The following is a 25,437-nucleotide window of genomic DNA, read 5'->3' as shown; positions in this document are numbered from 1 at the left end:
GCCTAAGCAGGCACCTTGTTGTCAGCGCAGAGCCTGATACGGGGCTCCATTCCATGGTCCATGACCTAAGCCAAAACCAAGAATCAGACACTCAACTGACTGAGCCACCCAGGCACCACCTTCTAAGAGTTTTAGTTTTTGCAATTAGGTCTACGGTCCATATTGAGTTAATTTTTTTTTAGATTTTTTTTTTTAAAGTAATCTCTGGGCGCCTGAGTGGCTCAGTCAGTTAAGCGTCAGACTTCAGCTCAGGTTATGATCTTGCGGTTTGTGAGTTCGAGCCCCACATCGGGCTCTGTGCTGGCAGCTCAGAGCCTGGAGCCTGCTTTGGATGCTGTGTCTCCTTCTCTCTCTGCCCCTCTGCCACTTATGCTCTGTCTCTCTCTGTCTATCAAAAATAAATTAAGTAAGTAAGTAATGTCTATCCCCAGTGTGGGGCTTGAACCCATGACCCTGAGATTCAATAGCCACATGCTGTACCAGCTGAGCCAACCAGGCGCTCCTTTGAGTTAAGTTTTGTTTGTGGTTGAAGATAGGGATCCAGCTTCATTCTTTTGTATGTGGATATCCAGTTGTTTCACCACCCTTTGTTGAAAAGACTATTTCACTTTTTGGATTGTCTTGGCATTTTTGTTGAATATCAGTTGCTTATAGGGGCACCTGGCTGACACAGTCAGTAGAACATGCAACTCTTGATCTCCGGGTCATGAATTCAAGCCCCTTGTTGGGTGTAGAGCCAACTTCAAAAAGAAAGAAAGAAAATCAATTGATCATAAATGTAAAGGTTTCTAGAAGGAAATTTTATTTTCTCTTATTTAATAAATTTCTCCCATTTAATCAGTTCCTCCCTCGGTGGCTGGGGAGTGGCCTGTGCTGTGACCTAAATGGGAGCATAATGACTTAACGTGAAAATGTTGTAAGGTCCTTCTATTGTGCCTATAGTATGGAGATTTGGGTTATTTTTTTCCTCCAAAAGATAAAAACCTTTTAAATGCGTTAGCAAGTCCTGTGAAAATACTGTGTACAAGAAAAGTGAAAGGTGAGTACCTATATCAACCCCAAGAGGTTTGCTATTTTGTTTAGCATTATTCCTGTCTCCTGTTTGCCACCAAATGACAGTGTCCAGTTTCTGATAGATCAGTGATTCCTTTGCTCCACTGCTGCCAACTGAAGTCATCATTGCTCCCAAAGGCCAAGAAAACTATAGTTCCAAAGATGGCTGTGTTTCCTGCAAGAAAAAGTACAAAAGCTCCCCACCGAGTCAAGTGTGCTTTGGCAAATAGTCCAACAATGTCTGTTGTAAGAAATATGGCAAGTTCCTTCCTTACAAGCACTGTATCACTATCACCCATTAATCTTTTGCTATGCAGTGTGGAATAAGTGAAAGGAGGTGGAGGAAGAAAAAGCAACAGAACAGAGGGGCCCAGTATTGGCTAGAAAAGAAAAAAGAAAAATGGGGGCACCTGGGTGGCTCAGTCGGTTAAGCAGCTGACTTTGGCTCAGATTATGATCTCACGGTTCATGGGTTCAAGCCCCATGTCAGGCTCTGTGCTGACGGCTCAGAGCCTGGAGCCCGCTTTGGATTCTGTGTCTCCCTCTCTGCCCCTCCCCTGCTCACTCACTCACGTGCTCTGTCTCCTTCTCTCTCTGTACCCGCCTTGCTCATGCTCTCTCTCTCAAAAATAAACATTTAAAAAAAGAAAAATATAAATTTTGCTACTCACATCATGTTTCTTTTTTTCCACATCATTTTCCTACATGATTTTTTTTTTTTCTTTTAAGGACCAAAAGAATATTGTGAAGTATAAAACATGATAGAGTAAGCAAGGTACAACCTGGACACTGAGGTGGGAAATTATATGTTGAGTTACAGTACCCCCAAATCAACTACACCACAACTAACAAATGTTTTGTTTATAATATTAAAATCCGGGAAATTATAACAGTTGGAATCAAGGGCCAAAATTCAAAGTATTTTTCATTTTTTTAAGTTTTATTTGTTTATTTATTTTTAGTAGTCTCTACACCCAGCATGAGGCTCAAACTCATGACCCAGAGATCAAGAGTCGCATGCTCTTCCAACTGAGCCAGCCAGGCACCCCAAAAGTATTTTTCATTTTAGATTAAAAATAGGCATACAGGGCTCACTTCAGCAGTACACATACTAAAATTGGAATGATACAGAGATTAGCGTGACCCCTGCTCAAGGAAGACAAGCAAATTTGTGGAGTATTCCATGTTTTGTGTGGTTCCCCAGCAAACTGCCACCCTTCCCAGATGAACTTGGAGGAAACAATATGAGTCAAAGCACAACGTGTGGCACTGAATAATGAAAACTAACATTTCACTAGAAAAATATTTACAATAGGGGCACCTGGGCGGCTCAGGCAGTTAAGCATCCAACTCTTGATCTCAGCTCAGGTCATGATCTCATGGTTCGTGGGGTTGAGCCCCAAGTGGGGCTCTGTGCTGAGGGCTTGGAGTCTGCGTGGGACTCTCTTCTCTCTCTCTCTCTCTCTCTCTCTCTCTCTCTCTCTCTCTCTCTCCCCCTCCTCCTCCCGCCCCCCCCCACTCTCACAATAAATAAACTTTTTTTTCAATTTTTAAATAATTTAAAAAAGGGTCACCTGGGTGGCTCAGTCAGTTAAACATCTGACTCTTGATTTTTATTCAGGTTGTGATCTCATGGTTTCTTGAGTTCAAGCCCCACATCAAGACCCACATCAGGTCTGCGCACTGACCACGCAGAGCCTGCTTGGGATTCTCTGTGTCTCTGCTCCTCCCCCACTCGCTCTTTCTCCCTGTCTTTCAAAATAAATAAACATTTAAAAATAAAACAATTTTAAAAAGAAGTCAATATACAATGACAAATTAAGAAAAATATTCGCAAATTATATCCCAAAGGACTAATTTCCTTATTTAAGAACTACAAATGCATTAACAACTCAGGCAACGACAGATGTTGGCAAGGATGCGGAGAAAGCATCTCTTTTGCAATGCTGGTGGGAATGCAAACTGGTGCAGCCACTCTGGAAAACAGTGTGGAGGTTCCTCAAAAAAATTAAAAGAACTACCCTATGACCCAGCCATTGCACTACTAGGTATTTATCCAAGGGATACAGGTAGGCTGTTTCGAAGGGACACATGCACCCTGATGTTTATAGCAGCACTATCAACAATAGCCAAAGTATGGAAAGAGCCCAAATGTCCATCGATGGATGAATGGATAAAGAAGATGTGGCATATATATACAATGGAGTATTACTCGGCAATCAAAAAGAATGAAATCTTGCCATTTGCAACTATGTGGATGCAACTGGAGAGTACTATGCTAAGCAAAATTAGTCAGACAAAGACAAATATCATATGACTTCACTCATATGAGGACTTTAAGATACAAAACAGATGAACATAAGGGAAGGAAAGCAAAAATAATATAAAAACAGGGAGGAGGACAAAACAAAAGAGACTCTTAAATATGGAGAACAAACAGGGTTACTGGAGGGGTTGTGGAGGGGGGATGGACTAAATGGGTAAGGGGCATTAAAGAATCTACTCCTGAAATCACTGTTACACTATATGATAACTAACTTGACTGTAAATTTTTAAAAATTTTTAAAAAGCTACAAATGCAGAAGACAAAGACTAGCAACAAAAAAATAATATAAATGACAATTATGTAAAAGAAAATACAGGGATCTCTTAAAGCATTTGAAAAATTAATCAGAGGCACCTGGGTGGCTAAGTTGGTTAAGTGTCTGACTCTTGATCTTGGCTCAGGTCATGATCTGAGGGTCTTGAGTTCAAGCCCTGGCTTGGGCTCCGCGCTGGGTGTGGAGCCTACTTTTTAAAAGTCACTCCTAATAGAGGAATGCAAACTAAAATTGAATGATAGTATTTTTCACCTGTCAGATGAGTAAGGATCAAAAAGTTTGCTGGGGGGTGCCTGAGTGGCTCAGTCAGTTAAGTGTCTGACTCTTTTTCTTTTTTATATTAAAAAAACTTAAAAAAATTTTTTTTAATGTTTTTATGTATTTTTGAGACAGAGAGAGACAGAACATGAGCAGGAGAGGGGCAGAGAGAGAGGGAGACACAGAATCCGAAGCAGGCTCCAGGCTCAAACTCATGGACTGTGAGATCATGACCTGAACTGAAGTCGGACGATTAACCGACTGAGCCACCCAGGCGCCCCTTAAAAAACTTTTTTTAACGTGTATTTATTTTTGAGAGAGACAGTTTGAGCCGGAGAGGAGCAGAGAGAGAGAGAGAGAGACATGGCCCCTCAAACGTGGCCACAGCTACAGGTAACAGAATCCAAAGCAGGCTCCAGGCTCCCAGCTGTCAGCACAGAGCTGGATTTGGGGCTTGAACTCACGAACCAGATCATGACCTGAGCTCAAGTCGGATGCTTCACCAACTGAGCCACCCAGGTGCTCCAGGTGTCTGATTCTTCATCTTGGCTCAGGTCATGATCTCACAGTTTTTTTGAATTCAAGCCCCGAATCAGGCTCCGCACTGATGGGGCAGACTGCTTGGGATTCTCTCTCCCTCTCTCTCTGCCCCTACCCCACTCATTCTCTCTTCTCTCTCTCCCCCACCCCTCTCTCAAAATTAATTAATTAAAAAAATAAGTTTGCTGGGGCAGCTGGCTGGCTCAGTCAGTGGAGTGTGCAACTCTTGACCTCCGGGTTGTGGGTTCGAGCCCCATGTTGGGTGTAGCAATAACTTTAAAAAATATAAAATCTTAAAAAAAAAAGTTTGCTGACACTCCTGTCTCAAAATAATCCCCCCCATCACTTTCATCCCCTCATCCTGCACTGATCACTTCCTGACATTATTTTTTTCTTTAGCCTCGAATCTCCATGAGGGCAAAGACATTACATGGCCTGTGACAGTTGCCCAAAATATCTGTTGAATGAAGCAATGAGTGACGCACTGTGTTTTCACAGGTGGTAGAGACACTCCCACGTATTGCTGATGGGAGTGTAAATTCATACAACCTCCTTGGAAAGCAATTTGGTAATAACTATCAAAATTGCAAATGCAACATTCATGTATTTGTTTATTACTTCATGGGTACATAGTGTCTGTTTGGGATGATCAAGAAGTTCTGGAAATCGTGGCAGGTTATAAAACATTGTGAATGTACGTAATGCCACTGAATTGTATACTTAAAAATGGTTAAGATGGTAAATTTTATGTATATCTTACCACAACAGTCCACAGTTTTGTAGCTCTCACAGTACTTTAAGAGTATTTTGGGGTGCCTGGGTGGCTCAGTTGGTTGAGCATCTGACTTCCACTCAGGTCATGACCTCACAGTTCATGAGTTCGAGCCCGGCGTCGGGCTCTGTGCTGACAGCTCAGAGCCTGGAGCCTGCCTCGGATTCTGTGTCTCCCTCTCTGTCTGCTTCTCCCCTGCTTGCACTTTGTATCTGTCTCTCTCTGTCTCTCTCTCTCAAAAATAAAGATTTAAAAAAAATTTTTTTAAAAGAGACCAACTTATTTTGCTTCCAAAACTTATTTCTCTAACACCATTTATAGATTTGTGCAAAGTATCCTGTGAATATAACACTTTATTTGCAAGAATGACTCTTGATTAGCAGCAGACAGGACCAGGAACACAGGCTTCCAACGTGGCCACAGCTACAGGTAACATTACCTGATCCTGTTGTGATAGCTTTTTATTTATTTATTTATTTTGAGAACGAGCGAGCATGAGTGGGAGAGGGGCAGAGAGAGAGAAAGAATCCCAAGCAGGGTCTACTCTGTCAGCGCCTGACGCGGGGACTCGGGGCTCAAAGTCAAGAATCCGTGAGACCATGACCTGAGCCAAAATCAAGAGTCAGATGCTTAACTGACTGAGCCATCCAGGCGCCGCTGTTGTGATATCTTTTATTCTAGTTGCTCCTGCCCCTTTCACAGGTGTGTTGACATTCACTTTCAACTCTGCACAGTCAGCATTTCCTGCTCTTGCTTTTAATGACCCCTTCCAAACCAGCACCTTCTTTCTCTATGTTTATTGTTAAGCTTTAGCTCACAGAATTATGATACATTTTTTTGCACTTTCCCAGTTTCTTGACCGATTGTTCTTGGAATTTGGGAAAACGTGTACATTTCACAAGAAACACTGAGAAGGAATTCCTACGTGTACACACTAGAAGGAACCACAAGAAATACCAGGAACACTAGAAGAATATGAGGCATGAAAGCTAAGTTACAAGAGACCTCTGGTAGGAAAACTAAAGTAAAAAAGATAAAAACTAAATCATTGATTTGCTGAGTCATCAAGGCATCTTAAAGGACAGTTTCTGTGTTGTAATACCTTGTCTAGCAGCTAGGTTTGGAGTCAGACCTGGCTTGGAAATCACGGCCCTTAGATGTACCAGATATGTGATCCTGGACCAGTTACTTAATATATCACTGAGCCTCCTCTATTAAAGGGAAATAATACCTCTTGTCAAGTGTGCAAGTGAAGGTTACCCTACATACAAAGTAAAAAAATTAGTCTGTTATTGTTTCATGGATGCTGGCAGAGGACAAGAGACTCCAATGTCAGAGACAAAAGACCTTATTCATGGCACACGTCACCTGAGCATCACGTATGCATTGGTTCTTTTGCCTCCTAAGCTCCACAGAGACAACACGGAGGGGCCCAGTGGATGCTAGATACACAGAGTTGCACTGCGGGGGAGGAACAATGAGCTGGGGGAACCTGGCGTTTCATGGCAAGTAGGAAGAAGCTGCTCTTTGTCCCATGTAGAGACACTATTTCTCCCTGACAGTTGCTTCATGCAAACACAACCCTAAGAAATGGCTGGGGAAAGAGTGGTCAGGGCCTTGCATTTTCCCCCCTTTCTTTCTATCCTCCAGTTTGTAGCTAATTAAAGCAAAAAGATACAGATAAAAATCAGCAAAGGCAAAGGGTGCATGGGGCAAAGCCCAGGAGAAACCAGGCACAAACTTGGAAATTTCCAGGTGTCCTTGTCCAGTAGAGTTGCAGAGATGCACTTTATTCCCCCAACAAGGATTTGTGACAATACATGTGAATCGTTGCCAATTAGAGAAACTCAGCCCTGGTGTCTAGGGTGTTTATTTGGGGGGGGGGGGGAGGGGTCAGTCATACAGACACGGAGTATCCACATGACTGACCTCAGCTACTCAGACTCAGCCCCCCAGAGCAAAAACAGGCATTCATCATAAACCACGTTATTAGGATTAACTCATCTGGTCAGACTGGTAGAGTGCGACTCGAGGCCTCCAGCATACAAAACACCCTAACCAGGCCAAATATTACAAGGGCTCAGAATTTATCTCGCAGGAGTGAGCTAAGTGCCAGTCTTGAAGGTGAACCTTCTTTGAAATGTGCAGGGTTGAAGCAACATAGGCCTGCTGAGTCAACGCTTTTCTACACACGCCTGATCTCCATGAGTCCACTGTGCCTGGTGAACTAACAGTCATGTTTTGGATCTCCGAGAATTAGAAAATGTCCAGATCTAGTGTCCAGTAATCGCTGAACACTCTTGTGACTTCCCCTTTTCCTGTGCCCTGCCACTCTGGGAAATGGCTGCAGGTCCATTTGGAAAAGGCTAGAAGATACACAGCATGTTTTTGCCAGTGTAACATAGTCCTTCATCAAGGGACCCAACCCCTCCTCATTCAGGAGGTTCTAGGTCTGAATCGGCTTGGAGAATTTGCTGAAGGCAGGGCCTTGCATTTTTGGCATACTCAGCAGAATGCGGGGCAATGTTGGAGACACATTGTGGAGCGTCTCCTAACATTTACTTGAAGGGGTTCTCCTACAAATTAGATTGGAGTGTACAAGGTACTTAACACAGTACATGGCGCATCATTAAATGCTCAACAAAGTAGCTACAATACTGTTGCAGTAGGCCAAAGAATAGAGTGAACATAGGCTACTCCTTCAAGAAATTTAGCTGAGGGGCGCCTGCCTGGCTCAGTTGGTAGAGTGGGTGACGCTTGATCTTGGGGTTATGAGTTATTACTTAAAAATAAAATGTTAAAAAATATTTATCATGTTTAAAGACTGGCATGTGTGTGTTCCAGCAAAGAGAGGGACTCTGAAACCATAAAATTAAGGGGAGAGACGAACAATAGCAAAATCCCTGAGAGGACAGATGAAATCCAAGGACAGCTTTGTTGGCGAGCATGGTGCATAAGGGAGTCCCCTGAGGTAGTTCCTGGAAGCAAGTAAACACTTGTGGTCACACTGGTAAATGTGGGGGCAGTGGGGAGTGGAATGTTAAGAGTTCCCATGTGAAACCTTGTGTTTCACTGGTGAAGGACAGAGGGAAGTCTTAAGTAATAAGGAAGGCTCAATTGAGGTTGGAGATCAGGAAAGGCGTCATGCTGGCTTTCAGCAACCCTGCAATTTTTTCTTCTTCACAGCTCGTACATAGACATGAAGGCAGATGGGAGGTAAATCCATACTGGGACTGTGAATCTGTTCGCTCTTTGGTTGCAAGTAACAGAAACTCTACCTAAAACAGAAGGGAGAGTTTATTGGAAGGATACTGGGATCTCCCACTGAAAACAGGGCCAGGATCACAGCTGGTCAATGGAACGGACCCTGGGACTGAAGTGCTTTAGGGAACCTAGTAAGTTGTCACTCGTCTCAACCCTCCACAGACCACACACTGGAATTTGGCCACCAGTGGCTCCCAAGTCTTGGAGTTACAATCCAGGCCAAAGAAAGTTACAAAATTCCTAGGTAAAGAAAGAGTTGGGTGAGCCTGGAGTCTCCTTCTCTCTCTGCCCCTTTCCCGCTCTCTCTCAGAAATAGACATTAAAAAACAACAACAACAAAAATAAACTGTAAAAATTTCTAGTCAGTCAAGGACCTATACTTACATTTTATAAATAGTAATTCCACAAGGAACATAATTCATTTATCAGACATTTTAATGAGACCCAATCTGGTACGACCCCCGTCTTGGGGTAGCTCATCCATTCATCCAAGGAGAAACAGTTACAATGCAACTTGCTAAACACCAGAACAGAGGTAATTACAAACACTGTTCCCCAACTGCTCCCCGACTTTGGGGCTGAGATGAGGAGAGCCGAAGGAACAAGCAATAGGGGTAGGAACATGACCCACTCCAGCCGCTGGAATAGGAGAGAAGTCATGTTTGGAAATTCCAATTTGGTGCAGCTACCCAAGGCAAAGTGGTAGGCCTTGTTCATTTAATGCGGTAAAGCTTTACTGAGCATCTACTCAGGGGTAGGTACCAGGGAGGCATATCAAAGATTAAGACACATTGCTGCTGCTGCTTTGGAGAGCTTATGTGAGGAAGGCAGGCATGAGCACAACTTGATGACTGTTGACTCTACCCTCCTTGAATGGCCTCACTCCATTTTATGAAAAATGTTGGCTGAGGACTCCTGGAAGGTCTGTGCTGATGTCTCCTTATTCTGATGAGAAATCAGGGAAGGGTGAGACCCAGTTCTCAAGGGTTTTCCAGCCACTGGCTGCCTGGAACGAATCCAAATCCACTGGATGAAGTACAAGCTGGTCCCAGTTTTGCCTCTTGCTGCTAGACCATAGCTCCCCTGCTTTGCCTTAAAATCAGTCTTCTCCCAGAGCTCACTTTGCCTATGTCCCAGACCCACTGGAACCAATTTTTCAAACATAGGGTGCAGAAGACTTAGCTTCACAGTATGTGGTTTAAAAACAAACAAACAAACAAACAAACAAAAACCTTAGGTATTTAGGTGCCTGCCACCCCATGAAGCCCCCGTGCAGTGCCACCATCCCCAAAGTCAGTGCAATCTAGAGCCACCGAGACAAGTACAGACCAAGGAGGTGTACTGTGCACACTGTGGTGCCGGCTTTAAAAGGAACGTTGAAAACCCAGCACCTGTTTGGAGAGCGAGCATGTGTGTGGGAACTGAAACCCTGTCTTTAAGGAATGATGGACCAAACGATGCTGTTTAACCTGAAAACGTGGGGCAAAAGCAGTCGTGATAAAGAGTTCTCTGAAATGCTGTCACGCACATGAAGTATGACATATTCTGGGCAAGGCTTATAGGGAAGGAGAATGTGGTCCTGAACAGCCTTCTAAAGATCGGAGCTATCCCACAACGAAATGACCTGCCTTGTGAGGTAGTAAGCTCCCCGTCAAGGGAGGTTTTAAAGCAAGGGTAAAAAAAAAAAAAAACAAAAACAAAACCCTTGGCAGGAGTGTCGTAAAAAGAGGGCTAGATCAGGTTGGTTTTAACCAGGTATGGAGGAAGGGGCAGAGTATGGGATTCTCCTGACTGTGCAAGAGGACAGGTAACCCCTGTGACAAAGCAAAAGCCAACAGCCTCTAAAGCAGACGGGAGAACTCTCAGTCCTGATATCCACACACACAAATTCTTTCAGGACAGGGTAGCCGGGAAACAACCAAATGATGTCACCTCTCCTAACGGGACCGTCCGTTCTTGACACATCCAGTAAGGCAGCCAGTGTGGTGGAATACACTGAAGTTCAGGTCTCTGCGGCAGGGAACCTGGGTTTTTGCTCTGACTCTGCCCTGTATGACCTGGGGCTCTCCTTCCCTTCTCCGGGCCCCTCCATGCACTGAAATGAACTGCCACTGTCCTTCCCACACTAAAGGGCATCGCCCTTCTGGCTGGCCCCCCCTAGAGCAGATCTAGCGCTACAGTTTTGGGCCCTGGGGCTACACTTGTGGACGGCCAGAGACCACCTCTGGCGGAAGCAACGGCCACACTCCAGGCAGGGGAAGGGCTTCTCCCCGGTGTGCAGGAGCTGGTGCTGGGCCAGGTGGCTCCACTGGGCAAAGCGCTTGGAGCACAGGTCGCAGGCGTAGGGCCGCTCGCCCGAGTGGACGCGCCGGTGACTGGCCAGGAGCGAGGGGTAGGCGAAGCGGCGGCCACAGTCTTCGCACGCGTGCAGCTTCTCCTCGGTGTGCGTGCTGCGGTGAATGGCGAGGGAGCCGCTCCGCCGGAAGGCACGTCCGCAGTCTGGGCAGGGGTACGGCTTCTCCCCCGTGTGCAAGAGCTGGTGCTGGAGCAGGGTGCTGCGCTGGGAGAAGCGGGCCTCACAGTGCTCGCAGGCGTAGGGGCGCTCCCCGGAGTGTACCCGCCGGTGGCTGACCAGGCGGGAGGAGGAGGAGAAGCGCCGCTCACAGTCCGGACACGGGTAGGGCTTCTCGCCGGTGTGGATGCGCTGGTGGATGACGAGGGCGGTGCGCTGACGGAAGCGGCGGTTGCACTCCAGGCAGGTGTAGGGCTTCTCCCCCGTGTGTGTGCGCTGGTGGATGGCCAGCAGCGAGGGATAGGCAAAGCGACGCCCGCAGCTAGGGCACTGGTGGGGCTTTTCACCCGTATGCGTGGTCCGGTGATTGGCCAGGGACCGGCTCCTGCGGAAGCAGCGGCCACAGTCAGGGCAGTGGTAGGGCTTCTCGCCTGTGTGGATAACCTGGTGCTGCGAGAGGTTCTTGCGCTGGGAGAAACGTTTGCCACACTGGTCGCAAACATAGGGACACTCACCAGAGTGTGCCCGCCGGTGACTGACCAGCAGGGAAGGGTAGGAAAACCGGCGCCCACAGTCTGGGCAAGGGTAAGGCTTCTTCAGATTCTGGGCACACTTGTGGCTCTCCAGGGCCAGATGATCAGGAAAGGTGCAACCACAGTCAGGGCAGATGGGGCCCCCCGACGTCTGCCTGGGGATCAGTCGGGGTTTGCTGGGCCGCCGCCCTCGCTTCCCCTTTCGGGGTGCCTCCTTAGGTGGGAATACTTCCTTGTCTCCGTTCTTCTTTCTGGTTCTGGTTTCTACAGGAACACAGGGAGAAATTAATTTAACAAATACTGGGCCCCCACCCTTGCCTAAGACAGTGTTACAGGTTGGAACACAAACAGACTCAGCCCCTCTTCAAGGAGTGTCAGTGCCACAGACAATCTGTGTCAGTGCCACGGTGACGTACTACTATAGAAATAGAGGAGATTCCAGGAGTCCCTAACTCAATTTGGAGAAGTCAGAAAAGGTTTCTTGGAGGTTATGCAGATTTTACAAATTAAAAGTTTTTGAACAGGTTAAGTGTAAGGCAAGGAAGCAGAAACAAATGAGCTATGAGCTGGCTATAGGCTATGAGCTATAATGGCTATGAGCTGACTAGGTTCTAAGGCCATCTAAGCCAATGGGTCTCAAATTTTATTGTGATCAGAAGCATTTGGATAACTTACTGAGACAATTTTGGATTCAGCAGGTCTGGGATGGGGCCCAAGAATCTGCATTTCTAATTCTTTCCTGACTGATGCTGCTGCTGGTCTGAGGACCATATTCCGAGAACCACTGCTGTATAGGGCCTTGAACTATATTTTATCCAGTGGTTCTCAAATCTAAACGTACATGCCAACTGACTGGGGCCATTACAAACGGCCTAGACATCCATAAGAGTAAGTCAATAGTTCTGGGTCCAGGAAATCTGTGTATTTTTTTTTTTTTTACCAAGTTCCCCAAATGACTTGATATAACTGACAGCCATTTGCCAACCTGTCGTGGCAAAAACGGACACGTTTAAAAAAAAAAAAAATTAATGTTTATTTTTAAGGGGGGGGCACGCAGGTAGGGACAGAGAAGAGAGGGAGACACAGAATCGGAAGCAGGCTCCAGGCTCTGAGCTGTCAGCACAGAGCCCGATGCAGGACCCGAACTCACGGACCTCAAGATCATGACCTGAGCCGAAGTCAGAAGCTCAACCAACTGAGCCACCCAGATGCCCCGCAAACTAACAGGTTTTAAGTAAGGAAGTATCATGGTCAGATCTGAATCTTGGAAAGATAGCACTGGTCTCAGAGAATCTGGCACCAAAACTCCAGCTCCGACAGTTACATCCGTCCCTGTGGGTGGATCTGGGGTCCTTCTACCTGAATGGCATCAATCAGAGCCTTGCTTGATCCTGAGAAGAGTACAGATTCCTGCAATGATCAGCAGTCACCCCGCCAAAAGGGCAGAAAGAGGGCCCTACATCCCAGGCAGCTGTTCCCTATGAGATCCGTTCAACCAAAATCCGGAAAACTCAGAAAGGTACCAGGTGCCTCAGGGCCCAATTCAAAGCTAGCTGAGGACAGGGATCCTGGGAAGGACACCGGAGTGTAACTCCTTTGAAAAGCTCACTGGTTCATTCACACAATAGAGAACTGCAGACCGTTAGTTTGCAAACTGATGGGTAAGCCACTGTATGGTGGACCCACCCAACACCATCAGAGAGACAAGACCCTGAAGTTATGAAAACCAACACAGTAAGTAAGTAAAGCATTACAGGACGGGCCAGAGGAACCCCTAGCTACCAAAACTTGAAACTGAGTCATTAGAGGCCGCAGGCCCTCCACAGGCATTTTTCACTCACTTCTTTGGACTGCTACCCCCCGTGGGCACTCCTGCGGATCCAGAGCAGCCGGTTCCCAATCATCGGTATTTCGTTCCAACCAGGAGATGAGGGCTGGTTTGGGACCTGCGCACCCTGGGGAAGGAGAACCAGTCAGACGCCCAGCTCCTAGATAACGCTGGGTAAATACCTACCCGGTGTCATCTCCTGCCAAGACCCTGTCCTCCTCCCCTGACACAACCTGGTCGCAGGCCAGGTCCCTGGACACTCTGCCGTCCCCCACAACCCCCGCCCCTAAGCTCCTCCATCCCTTCGGGCCCCGCGAAAGCGAATTGGGCCGGGCCTCACCGAGCGCGCCCAGGTGGCCGTAGGTCTCCCGCATCACGTCCCGGTACAGGGCCCTCTGCGCGGGGCGCAGACACCCCCACTCCTCCGTGGAGAAGTAAACGGCCACGTCTGCGAACTTCACCGCCCTCGGCCTCCTTCCCCTTCTCCGGCCAGGTCTGGCCTCTCCTGGTCCCCGCGCAGAGAGCGGAGCCGAAGGTGGCGCCATTGGACCCCAGAAGCCGGCGCCACGGCCTTCCCCGTCTCGGCCTGGACCCCTGGCGGACCCGGAGATTTGGGAGCCCCCGCCGGACCGGGGCTGAGTGTGCCTGGGGAGGCCCGGAGGGAATCGGAATCGGCCGCCTTGCGGGGCTAACGGAAACCTTTCGCTGTTATTCAGGAAACTCCTGCCCGAACTTGGGTGAAAGGCACCGGAAGATGCCTTCGGGGAAGATGGCGGCGCTGCTCCCGCACCGCCTTAGCCTGGAACACAGGCAGCTTCCAGCTATCGATTTTATTGACCGGAGCGCCATGCCGGCTTCCTAACCTCTTTGCCCTCAAGTGTGATGGCGCTGCGATTGGGCTTCACGCCCTTTTTCCCCCCATTACACGCGCTCATTGGGCGGCGGCCGAAGATCGAGCTTCCTGATTGGGTGCTGTCGAAAGCGGCCTGTTTAAACGAAGCCAACGGAAGCGTAAGGGCAGGAAGCCGACCCTTCAAGCCGGGTGCCTCTGGCCGGTTCTGAGTCCGGCAGCTGTGAGCTAGCCTGGCGTCGCTGACGGGCCCCTATTCTCTGGCACGCGCTGCCTCGCGGAGGGAGGGAAGGATTTGAGTGACGGAGCCACTCTGGCCAGCCCGGGGCTGAGATTACCCCGGGTGACCTTCTCAGAGAATTGGATAACTTCCTTGTTGCCTTTTGGGGAGGGAAATTAACGGCGTTTCCTGCGCGCAAGCACCATTCCCCAATAATAAGAGGGGATCTTATTTATTCTTTGTTACTATTGTGTGAAGTCGTTGGTGGTCACCATCCAGTTCTACCGATGAGGAAAATCTCAGAGGGATACTGCTAGTAAGGAGAACCAACAGATTTAAACCCAGGGCCGACCGGGTCTTCATTCATACCGCAGAACACGACCCCCTGCCCCGCACTATGCGAATTCGCTGGTCAACTCAACAGAGCTCCTGGCCTGTTTCCAGGTTCAGTCTTATGCACATCTCCGTTCCTTATTTTTACATGACATTTGTTCAGTGTACAAAGCATAGTGCTAGGCAGTTTGGAAATAAGTCATGAACCATGCTCTGAATGAAGATTGTAGTTGAGTGAGACATATAAATTTACAAATTAACAGAGTGCAGCAAGCATGTATGTGAAAGGCATAGGAAAATTGCTGATGTAACCAGTCGGCTCCCACTCCATCAGTCCCGACTTCTGTCTAAGTGTTAATTGTTCAGGGTTTCACCAGCTCAGGGTCATCTCCCAGGCGATCTAGGGGGCAGAGAATATGCCATTTGCTACATACCTCAACTGGTGACATCTCTCTCTCCAACCCATTGATCAATTTGTTAAAGCACCTTTTATGGATAAAACGCTATCCCAGAGCTGACCAGGAGTGAAGACAACATTTCAGGAATTCACAAGATAACCTTGTGAGGTAGTAAGGCTTTCTGAGGAAGATGACTTTTGAACAGAGGAGGTAGGGAAAAACAAAACACACCAACAACAAAATGACAGTAAACACTGAGTTCTACTCTGTCCCAAGCATAGTGACTGTTTATTGAACAAACTACTGGGGGAGCAAGTGGAATGTCAAGATTGCCAAAATGAATAAGACAGGATCCCTGCTCTGAATGACTTTCCAGATTGATGCATCAAGTGGGAAATGAGTTTGGTCTATGAATGCGTGGGATTCAGAGAGGGCAGCAGTGCTCAATGTATGTTTGTTGAGTAAACAGCTGAATTCCATGACCATAAACATCTCTGATACAAAGCCAGGAATTCAGGAAAGTTCTGAGTGTGAAGGGAATGAGGACATTTTCTGATGCAGTGCCAGATACTGTTAGGGTGAAACAAGGATTGAGGGGCCCCTGGGTGGCTCAGTCTGGTAAGTGTCCAACTTTTGGTTTCAACTCAGGTCGTGATCTTAGGGTTTGTGAATTCAAGCCCCCCGTCAGGCTCTGTGCTGACAGCGCGGAGCCTGCTTGAGATTCTCTCTCTCTCTCTCTCTCTCTCTCTCTCTCTCCTTCTCTCTCTTCCCCTCCCCTGCTTGCACTCTCTCCCTCTCTCTCAAAAATAAATAAACATAAATAAAACAAAAACCCTGAAGGATTGAAAGGATAGGTTGACACCAGATATTGGATGGTTTCATCCTGCACATCGGGGAGCTCTACACTGGTCTAAAGAAGTGAATTACCTTCTGTTAATATTTTAAGAGAATTACTCTGATAGTGTGCAGGGCAAACTGATAGCTTTGTGCCACACATAGTTCAGTTTGGAGAAATCAGAAGGTAAACGTAGGCTGCTGAGGGAATAAAAGGGCAAACAGACAGCAAACTATTTCATTGGGAAGACAATGAGTAAACAGAGAAGGTTGGGAAGGAATCAGACTTCCTCTGTGGATATTTTGCCTAAATGGTAATGATGCACTGTCAATGATGCTGACATTGATTAGGAAAGAAGATGGTTAAATACTGAGGAGAAAGAGGGTTGAGCCCTCTTCCCACATACAGGAGATGGCAAGACAGGCTCAGCCTCGCCCTTTTGGCCCTGGGCTGGAAAGGCCCCATTTGGCCTGGCTTGCCAAAGATGATCTTGGCCAAGGTGATCTTGGTGGGAGCCACTAAGGCAGAGCCTAGGAATCAGGCAGAGTCAGGTGCTCTTACCTATAGGGAAACATTTCGGAGAGAGATGCACCCAGGACTTCATGTGAAAGCAGAGGCCCTTGCTCCCTTCTGTATAAATTCCTGGATTCACACTGGGCACAGGGACACGCGGGGCTCCTCCTGCAGAATGTCCACTGTAGAGAAGGATGGAGAAGATCCAGGGAGTCTACACACCAAGAGGCCACCAAAGGCCCCCTGTTTGGGGTAAAGGGAAATGGTGTTGAAAGCCAGCTAGGTCCCAGGTGCCACCTCGTAGGCACATCGAGATAGATAACCACAGTGGAAATTCACCTTCCAGAGTCCTTTATGAGGATGGTTAGCAGACAGTTGAGCAGACTGCCTGTTAGTAAAGGTGGGGATGAGATTTGAAGCTGGAGAATGTCCTCTGCCTTGCACTGGCAGCTCTAAACTGGGTGAAAGGCTCTGAGCGTCATTTCTCCTTGTTTCATGCTCAGTGAGAGGAAAGCATCAGGCAGTGCAACCTTCGATTTGCCTAAAATGTCATTGCACCATAATCCCAGACTCCAGCAAGCAGTGTTAGTCCTGGGACAAAGTCACGGGTAATGATGGAATCTTCCCGTTCCTTAACAGATTCTTGCAGTCCAGTTCCAACCTGTCCATTTCTGGGTGACGTAACTCGCTGGTACATTTCCGATGACCTCTATATCCTGCTCTCTGAAGGAGGACTCCAAGGCACCTATGGACTTTGTCACTTTGTACACCTCCCCCTTTTTTCCTTTCTCTCTTGCCTCCACCCGCTCTGAGTGGTGAACGCTTGACAGGAAACAATGTCTTCCATCATAAACCCCTTCGCAGCACTTGACCCCAGTCACCCACACTCCTGGAATGTATCCAATAGTGGACATGAACTGAGGGTCTTGATCCCCAAGGGAGGAGGCTGGCTCAGGGCTCCCACACCTTGGCCCTTCCGTGTATCCCTGATGGATTCCATGGTGGGCTTTCTGGGCGTGCTTCCTCTTGGAGCTTTTCCCACATTCAGTGCAGGGAAAGGGCCTCTCATGAGAGTGGATGTGCCTGTGGCTGAGCAGGAGGGAGGAGTGCAGGAAGCAGATGCCACATTCTGGGCAGGGGGAAGGTTTCCCCGGGTGTGCGTGGGCATCTGTGAACGGCCAAAGGAGCCTGTGGCAGAAACACCGCCTTACAGCCACAGCACCAGAGGGCTTCTTTCCCGTGTGGATAAGCTGGTGCTGGAGCAAATTTTTTTGGTGAGCAAAAGTGAGTACCACACTATAGACCATGGTATAGCAGTGTTTACTCAAGTGCATAAGCAGGTGGTTGGCCGGGAGGCGGGTATGCAAAGTCGCACCCCCAGTCTGCCCACATGTCTGCACTTATGGGCACCCAGGGCGCTTCCCCGGGTGGAGGCAGCGGGTGCAGTCAGGACACGGGTGTGCCCTATGTGGAGCAGCTGGTGCTAGATCAGGTGAGCCCTCCGGGAAACGGGGACACCACAGGAGCCACACACACGGGGACAGTCACCGGAGTGGTCTGTCCGTGTCTAACAGTGAGGGGTGGCAAAGAGCTGCCCACAGTCCAGACTTGCATAAAGCTTCTTCCTTCTGTAGGTGGCCAGGGCCCTACTTTTTCAAAGGCAGCAGCCACACGGCGGTGGGGGTGGGGGGGGGGGTGGGGAGACGACTGTCTCACCTGTGGACGGGCAGATGGTGGGGCAGGTTCTTGCACTGAGAGAGCAGCATCCACACTGTCACAGGGAAGGCTGCCAGCACAGTCGGCCTGCTGGTGTCTGGACACCAAGAGGTCCAGCCAAGAGGACAGCCAAGACTCGGGTAGGGTTTCTTCGGAGCCAAACAGCACTGTTGTCCCATAGTTCAGGAGCCCTGAGGTGATATCTGGCCATACCCCCTGGTTCAGGGCCCCTGGTTCTTCAAAGGACTCCTGCCATGCTGCCTAACCAGGCAGCCTCTCTCACACAGGCTCCTTAAGCTTCTTCACCTCCATTTCCCCCTTCTTTTCTTTACTCTTGCTCTCTGCAGAGACAAGAGAATTGGAACTAAAGATTGTGGGGTGCTCTGAATCGCCACTGGTGGGGCAGCACTGGAGACGGAGTGCCTGTTCGTTCAGGGCAGGAGGATCTAAGTGTGAATCCCCGCCCCACCCCCCACCCCTCCACAGCGATCCCCCACCTGCCTCAGGCAGAAGTTTCTAGTTTTCAGAAAAAGTACCATGCCTTCTCACTCCAGGCTTCCAGAACCATAGAGGGTTCCCATAAGGAAGGGCTGAATTCTTTTCAGAGGTAAGCCGGCACCTCTCCCTAGTGAAAGACCTTAAATACAGACACGTCAGTGGAAACGTTCCTCAAAAAACAGACCTCAGTGCCGTCTGAGCACACAAAAACACCTGTTTGCATCCTCAATGAAAGGTGGCAAGGCTTTCAATTCTATAGAGGGCTCTAGGCAGCTTCAAAAGGCAGGATATGCCCTGAGAAACAAGGCCAGGCCAAGAAACCGAAGTGAATGTCTGGTCTCTTTCCAAGGCCAGTCAGAAATACATCATGCATATTCTCTAGGCTTAAGTTAATTAAAATGAAATTTTCACTTCCTCAGGTACACTAGCCACATTTCAAGTGCTAAATAGACACATGTGGCCGGTGGCTTTTGTGTTGGTCACCACAGATACAGAACATTCCCATGACTGAAGAAAGCTCTGTTGGAAGCAATACTCTTAAACACTCAGCAGAAAGAAGGCGAAAGAACCTAAATCCCCAACTGTTGTCTCGCCCCAACCCCCAACTGGAACCAACGGGACCGGCTACCCTTGAACACAAGGAAGCCTCCCGGTCTGGGAAAGAGAACTTTAGAAGAGAAAGTCCATCGGATTCTTATGAATTGGGGTATTTAAAGAGAAGGGTGCGGTGTAGCTGTGGCTGCCGAAAGAAAGGGCCTACCCTGGCTCCCTCCCAAGAGAGGTTGACTTCCAGCTCAGCCCCCACTTTCCTCGCCTATCCCAGATCCTGAGTGCCTTGCCCCCTCCTTCTTGGACTCCACGCTCCACGCCTCCTACTTTCATCTCCAGGAAATGAGGGCGGGTTTGGGGCCTGCGAATCCCAGGGGAGAAGAGGCTGACAGAGGACTGGGTGAGAGGATGAAGCCTAAAGAGTGGGCTTCCTCTGCAGGGGCAGTTACAGCCTCCTGAATCCTACCTTTGAAGACCCTCCCCAACAACAGACACTCAGACGCGTCCGGACCGAAGCCTACTAGTACCTCTTTTCGCTAAAAGGGGGACAAGGGGAGGGCTGGGACTTTCCGATCGCGCCCAGGTAGGCAGTCCTGGGTCAGCCGCATCACTTCCCTGAAGACAGCCCAGTGCGTCGCACCAGAGCCTTGAAGCCTTCGCCCTCAATGATAATGGCGCCGCTGGACTTCACGCCCTTCTCCCTCCCGTGCACAGTCATTGGGTGGCGCGGGGCCGGTAGCAACGAGCCGGCGTTCTGATTGGGTCTCAGAGAATCACTCCGTTGGAGGGAAGCCGGCTGCAGCGTGCGAGCCGGCCTTCTCCCTGGAGCCACAACGACTCCGGGGATCGCGCTGGTTGAACACCTGCCCGGCGCCGTCCTAGGCCGCGCGTGCGAAGGGACAACGGGCCCACAGCACCGCTCCTCCTCCCCGCCCCCCACACCCTGGCCGGCTGGGCCTCGGGCCAGAGCGCTGTCTGCGGCTGGGGCTCCCTGACTCCTTTGCACCTAGATATGGACGACGTTCAAACGTGCATTGACGCCTCCTGCGTGGAACACAGCTCCAGGAGCCTGGTACAGAGCAGGGAGCTAAACAAAGCCTCCTCGGCCACGGAGGTTACATTGCTGTCTACAGCCTTCCAGATTCTCGAGTCTTCGCCGGGCTTGACCCACGATGTAGTCCTTGAGCCCCCGCAGCTCTTCCTGTCTGATGTGATTAAACGTGACATCTCCGAACATAATGCTGGGGACTGGAAAGAGGTGGCTCTAAGGGTGATTGCTCTCAGCGGTACTTACAACCCCGTGAGAGGGACACATAATATGTAAGCAAAGGCATGGGTGCCTAAGCCAGTGTGGTAGTTCTAACATACTCCAGGGAATTATGAGACAGTCTCTCACTTCTGAGTTGGGCACAGAGAAAATAAGCATTGAATCACTTGGGGGAAAAACAAAGGCATTAATAGTTTATAACTTGCTGAAATATAGAAAAGAGCTACGAGGGGCGCCTGGATGGCTCAGTCGGTTAACCACCTGACTTAGGCTCAGGTCATGATCTCCCAGCTGGTGAATTCAAGCCCGTGGTAGGGCTCTGTGCTGACAGCTCAGAGCAGGGAGCCTGCCTCAGATTTTGTATCTCCCTCTCTCTCTACTCCTCCCCAACTGGAGCCCTGTATCTCTCTCAAAAAAGAAAATAAACATTTAAAAAAAATTTTTTTAAGCTACGAAAATCACATTGAAAGAGTTGTTTTCAGCAGGGATGATTAGACAATATCCAAACAACTCTACCTGCAAAGCTTGGGAGGATATATACAGCAAAAAGTATTGTACTAGACAGTTTTAACTGAATATATGTTATTTAATCCTCACAACCACCTTGGGGGCCAGATTCATGTACTTATTTTATAGAAAGATGTTGATGACGCAAGATGCACCAAGGTTGAACATGGAATAAACTGGCTGAAAGCCTATGATCCTCCTCTTCCATTTTGGCTTCTGGTCCAAATTAAGATTTGAACTCCTGAGTTCTAGAGTTAGGGAAAACTGGGAGCTGAAAGCTCAGAGGTCAGCAGTTGGTGCTGGGAGTGGATTGGAGGAGACTCATGCTTTTCCTGGATGGTGCTTCCCTCTGGATGTCCTCCCTCTCAGCTCCAGGTCACTCACAGACTCTAGATGTGGCTCAGCCCCCACTATCTCCTTTTTGATTGATTCCTTTTTCCTCCCCTCTCCTACCCCTCCTATGCCCTCTGTGCACCTCCTTCCCAACACTTGATCAGGGAGAATCTTAAAACACTTGCTTGTTCACGCTGCTGAACTCAGACACTCGCACTACTGAAACATATCAGGAAAATGCCGGAAGTGTACTGACGGTTCCTGACCCTCAGGGACAGAAGCTCGGGCTGGAGGTTGTAACAGAGGTCTGGCGCCCCTCTGACTTGTCCTGCGTGTGCGATGGATCCATTGGTGGGCTTCCAGGGCACTCTTTCGTTTAAAGGTTTTCCCACACTGGGAACAGGGGAAGGGCCTCTCAACAGAATGGACACGCCTGTGACTGTTGAGGACACACGAAGAGGTAAATTGGTGCCCACACTCAGGGCAGGAGTAGGGCTTCTCCCCTGTATGCGTGCGCCTATGGATAGCCAGAGAGCCACTCTGCCGGAAGCAGCGGCCACAATCAGGGCACTCATAGGGCTTTTCGCCTGTGTGAATGAGCTGATGCTGAAGCAGGTTATTTTGCTGGGCAAAACGGGCACCGCAATGGGCACAAGGGTAGGGGCGCTCACCAGAGTGGACCCGCTGGTGATTGGTCAGGAGGGAGGGGTAGGCAAAGCCCCGACCACAGTCAGAACAGATATGGGGCTTCTTCCTCGTGTGGGTGCGCTGGTGGATAGCCAAGAGCGAAGGGTGTGTAAAGTGGCGCCCACACTCAGTACACACATATGGCTTCTCCCCACCATGTCTGTGTCTGTGGATGGCCAGGGCCCCCGTCTGGCGGAAGCAGCGGCCACAATCCGGACATGAATAAGGCTTGTCCCCTGTATGAAGCAGCTGGTGCTGAACCAGGTGAGCCCTCTGGGAGAACTGAACCCCACAAGGCCCACAGACATATGGACGGTCTCCAGAGTGGATTCGCCGATGTCTGACCAGCATCGAGGGGTAGGCAAAGAGCCTCCCACAGTCTGGGCAGGAGAAGGGCTTCTCTCCTGTATGTATGCGCATATGAACAGCCAGATTGCCTCTTTGGCGGAAGCAGCGTCCACACTGGTCACAGGGAAAGGGCCGCTCCCCAGAGTGGACCCGCTGGTGGCTGGCTAGGAGGGAGGGGTAGCTGAAAGAACGGCTGCATTCCAGGCAGGGGTAGGGCCTCTTGGGAGTCTCGGTGCACTGGTGTCCCGTGTCAGAGGAGACCTGAGGCAATGAATGGCTGCAGTCTCTAAAACCAGGAACCAGCCTGGCCTTCATCAGTGGCCCGTTCTTCACAGGGGGGTCCTCCAGCTCCTTGGCCCTGATTCTGCTGCTTGGTTCATTCTTCTTTTTCTTGCTTTCTAAAGAGACGAGAGAATTGAAACCAAAGAGTTGAGTGCCTGCATGCCCCCGCCTGTGTTTTCTCTCACCATGGGGAGATGTAGGTGAAGGGAGCAGCAGTCTGTTTCTCTGGTGTATTCCCTGTTTCAGAGCCGGGTTCATCTAAGGCAGCAGCTCCCCACTCCATGGCCTTCCCCACCCCCCCACCCCCCTCATTTAGGGCTTGGAAAATTAGTTTTGTCAGAAGGTGAGGGACAGTACTGCCTGTCAAAAATAAGCAATCACCTGCCACATTAAAGCCCCTAAAAGTAGGCATTTCAGTAGGGACAGAGATTTCTCAAGGCACTGGAATGGACCACAGGTCAGTGTATACAAAAACAGCAGTCACAGGGGCTCCGGGTGGCTCAGTCGGTTAAGCCTCCAACTCTTGATTTCCACTCAGGTCATGATGTCGAGGTTCGTGAGTTTGAGCCCCACAGCAGGCTCTGTGCTGGCAATGCGGAGCCTGCTTGGAATTCTCACTACTCCTCTCTCTCTGCCCCTCCCCTGCTTGTGCTCTGTATCTTAAAATAAATAATAAACACACACACACACACACACACACACACACACACACACACACACACAGCAGTCACCACTTGGGCCAAAACTAACAATTTCACTAAGTGAACTTCTGGCCCCTTTCTGAGGCATGCAAATGCTCTGGGCACATAGAGAAGGAAGGCTCAATAAATTCTACCCTCCCCCCCCCCACCTTCTCTTTCCCCCCTACCCAGCTATCCTTGATGTAAGGAAGGCACCAGGTCTGATAAAGGGAAATTTGGAAGTGAAGGTTCAGAAGATCCTCACTAACTGGGCTGTGTGTTGCAAGGAGACTGCCCGGGGAAAGTTCCTGCCCGGGACTCGCTCCCAAGAGAGGGTGACTTCCAGCTCAGCCCCACTTTCCTCACCTATCCCATATCCTGGGTGCCTCGCCCTGTCCTCGGGATCCTCGGCCTCCGGGCTCCATGCCTCCTTCTTTCTCTCCATCCAGGAGATGAGGGCGGGCTTGGGGCCTGCGAATCCTAGGGGAGAAGAGGCCAACAGCGGACAGGGTGAGAGGATGGAGCCCAGCCAAGGCGGGGGACACAGCCTCCGGACCCTAGCGGAGAAGACCCTCCTAAATAACAGACACTTGGACGCGTCCACACCAGAAGTCTAAAAATCCCCGTGTCACAAAAAGGGAGAGAAGGGGGCGGGCCGGGCCTCACCGAGCGCGCCCAGGTGGCCGTAGGTCTCCCGCATCACGTCCCGGTACAGGGCCCTCTGGGCTGGCCGCAGACAGCCCCACTCCTCCGAAGAGAAGTACACGGCCACGTCTGCGAAGCTCAAGGCGCCCGGCTTCCCTCGCTCTGGGTGGGCCTCCCCCTGCTCGCCGGCGAGGCGCGGGGCCCCGGGCGGCGCCATGGGTCCAGCGCTGTTCCCCCGTTCGCTGGCGGGCCCGGGGTTCTGGACGCCGCGGGATCAAACCTAGTCGGTCCTCGGGCCCAGGGCGCCGCCGAGGAAGCCCGAAGGGCACCAGGACCAGCCTCTCGTGGGACCAGCGCAACCCCCTAAAGTGTTATTCTTACAGGTCCTACATGGACCCGGATTAGAGCATCGGAGGATGCCTTCTGCCACAGTGGAAGCGCGCAAGAAGCTCGCTCACCCACCCCTCTACCACACGGGCGCTAGAAACCCTTTGCCCTCAAGAATAATGGCGCCGCTGGGCTTCACGCCCTTCTCCCTCCCGTGCACAGTCATTGGGTGGCGCGGGGCCGGAAGCAACGAGCCGGCGTTCTGATTGGGTCTCAGAGAATCACTCCGTTGGAGGGAAGCCGGCTGCAGCGTGCGAGCCGGCCTTCTCCCTGGAGCCACAACTCTCCAGGACTCTCACTGGTTGAGCACCTGCCCGGCGCCGTCCTAGGCCGCGCGTGCGAAGGGACGACGGGCCCACAGCACCGCTCCTCCTCCCCGCCCCCCACACCCTGGCCGGCTGGGCCTCGGGCCAGAGCGCTGTCTGCGGCTGGGACCCCCTGCCTCCTTTGCACCTAGATATGGACGACGTTCAAACGTGTATTGGCGCCTCCTGCGTGGAACACAGCTCCAGGAGCCTGGTACAGAGCAGGGAGCTAAACAAAGCCTCCTCGGCCACGGAGGTTACATTGCTGTCTACAGCCTTCCAGATTCTCGAGTCTTCGCCGGGCTTGACCCACGATGTAGTCCTTGAGCCCCCGCAGCTCTTCCTGTCTGATGTGATTAAACGTGGCATCTCCAAACATAATGCTGGGGACTGGAAAGAGGTGGCTCTAAGGGTGCTTGCGCTCAGCGGTGCTTACAACCTTGTGAGGTAGACACACATATAGGTAGCGGTGCTTACAACCTTGTGAGGTAGACACAAAGGTCTGGGCGCCTCTAGAGGCGGAAAAGCCTCAGATCGGAGCCAGCAGTCCCGAGGTAGTAGAGACATCATAATACATTGAAGACTTCACTCCCAGCTTAGTATGTCTTCTATATGCATTTGAGAGCAGGGCAGTAGGCCTCTTGCATATTTCACCTCAGGTGACACCCATTTTCCAACGTATTTGCCTGTGAAGATTTATACGGGATTTACTATGAGAAAGCCA

General features: G+C 50.0%; 2 protein-coding genes and 1 non-coding gene across 7 annotated transcripts; 1 reads left to right on the top strand and 2 right to left on the bottom strand.

Annotated features, from left to right (window-relative positions):
- Positions 1–2,140: 2,140 nt before the first annotated feature.
- Positions 2,141–2,244, top strand: LOC111558305. Its single transcript, XR_002739028.2, has one exon. It is a non-coding gene; the product is annotated as a U6 spliceosomal RNA (small nuclear RNA).
- A 6,660-nt stretch (positions 2,245–8,904) lies between these two features.
- LOC101085424 (zinc finger protein 689) lies at positions 8,905–14,445 on the bottom strand. Its single transcript, XM_006942147.5, has 3 exons — positions 13,701–14,445; positions 13,374–13,487; positions 8,905–11,796 (listed from the first exon to the last, which is right to left on the bottom strand). The coding sequence occupies exons 1-3, from the start codon at positions 13,903–13,905 to the stop codon at positions 10,613–10,615; spliced, it is 1,503 nt and encodes a 500-aa protein (XP_006942209.1). The 5' UTR covers positions 13,906–14,445; the 3' UTR covers positions 8,905–10,612.
- A 1,436-nt stretch (positions 14,446–15,881) lies between these two features.
- LOC101085169 (zinc finger protein OZF-like) lies at positions 15,882–24,530 on the bottom strand. Of its 5 annotated transcripts, none has more exons than XR_006591025.1 (5): positions 24,043–24,530; positions 23,743–23,856; positions 19,800–22,812; positions 18,226–18,566; positions 15,882–16,691 (listed from the first exon to the last, which is right to left on the bottom strand). XR_006591025.1 is itself a non-coding variant. In XM_006942146.4 (3 exons), exons 1-3 carry the CDS (start codon positions 24,236–24,238, stop codon positions 21,596–21,598), a joined length of 1,527 nt encoding a protein of 508 aa, XP_006942208.2. In that variant the 5' UTR covers positions 24,239–24,530; the 3' UTR covers positions 16,844–21,595. The 5 variants fall into 5 exon arrangements, 1 of the variants encoding a protein (XP_006942208.2); XR_006591024.1 differs by lacking the exon at positions 15,882–16,691 and adding an exon at positions 16,844–17,765; XR_006591023.1 differs by lacking the exon at positions 15,882–16,691 and having other exon boundaries at positions 16,844–18,566.
- Between the last annotated feature and the right edge of the window lie 907 nt (positions 24,531–25,437).

Source organism: Felis catus, chromosome E3, assembly GCF_018350175.1.
Source record: "Felis catus isolate Fca126 chromosome E3, F.catus_Fca126_mat1.0, whole genome shotgun sequence".
Lineage (NCBI taxonomy): Eukaryota > Metazoa > Chordata > Mammalia > Carnivora > Felidae > Felis > Felis catus.
This window is presented reverse-complemented; position numbering and strand designations above follow the sequence as displayed.

Coding starts and splice junctions, on each gene's coding strand:
- LOC101085424 (XM_006942147.5), bottom strand. CDS start 13,905: ATGGCGCCACCTTCGGCTCCGCTCTCTGCGCGGGGACCAGGAGAGGCC. Junction 13,488..13,700: donor CGGCCACCTGGGCGCGCTCG/GTGAGGCCCGGC, acceptor CTCCTTCCCCAG/GGTGCGCAGGTCCCAAACCA. Junction 11,797..13,373: donor GGGGGTAGCAGTCCAAAGAA/GTGAGTGAAAAA, acceptor GTGTTCCTGTAG/AAACCAGAACCAGAAAGAAG.
- LOC101085169 (XM_006942146.4), bottom strand. CDS start 24,238: ATGGCGCCGCCCGGGGCCCCGCGCCTCGCCGGCGAGCAGGGGGAGGCC. Junction 23,857..24,042: donor CGGCCACCTGGGCGCGCTCG/GTGAGGCCCGGC, acceptor CTTCTCCCCTAG/GATTCGCAGGCCCCAAGCCC. Junction 22,813..23,742: donor GCACCCAGGATATGGGATAG/GTGAGGAAAGTG, acceptor TCGTCTCTTTAG/AAAGCAAGAAAAAGAAGAAT.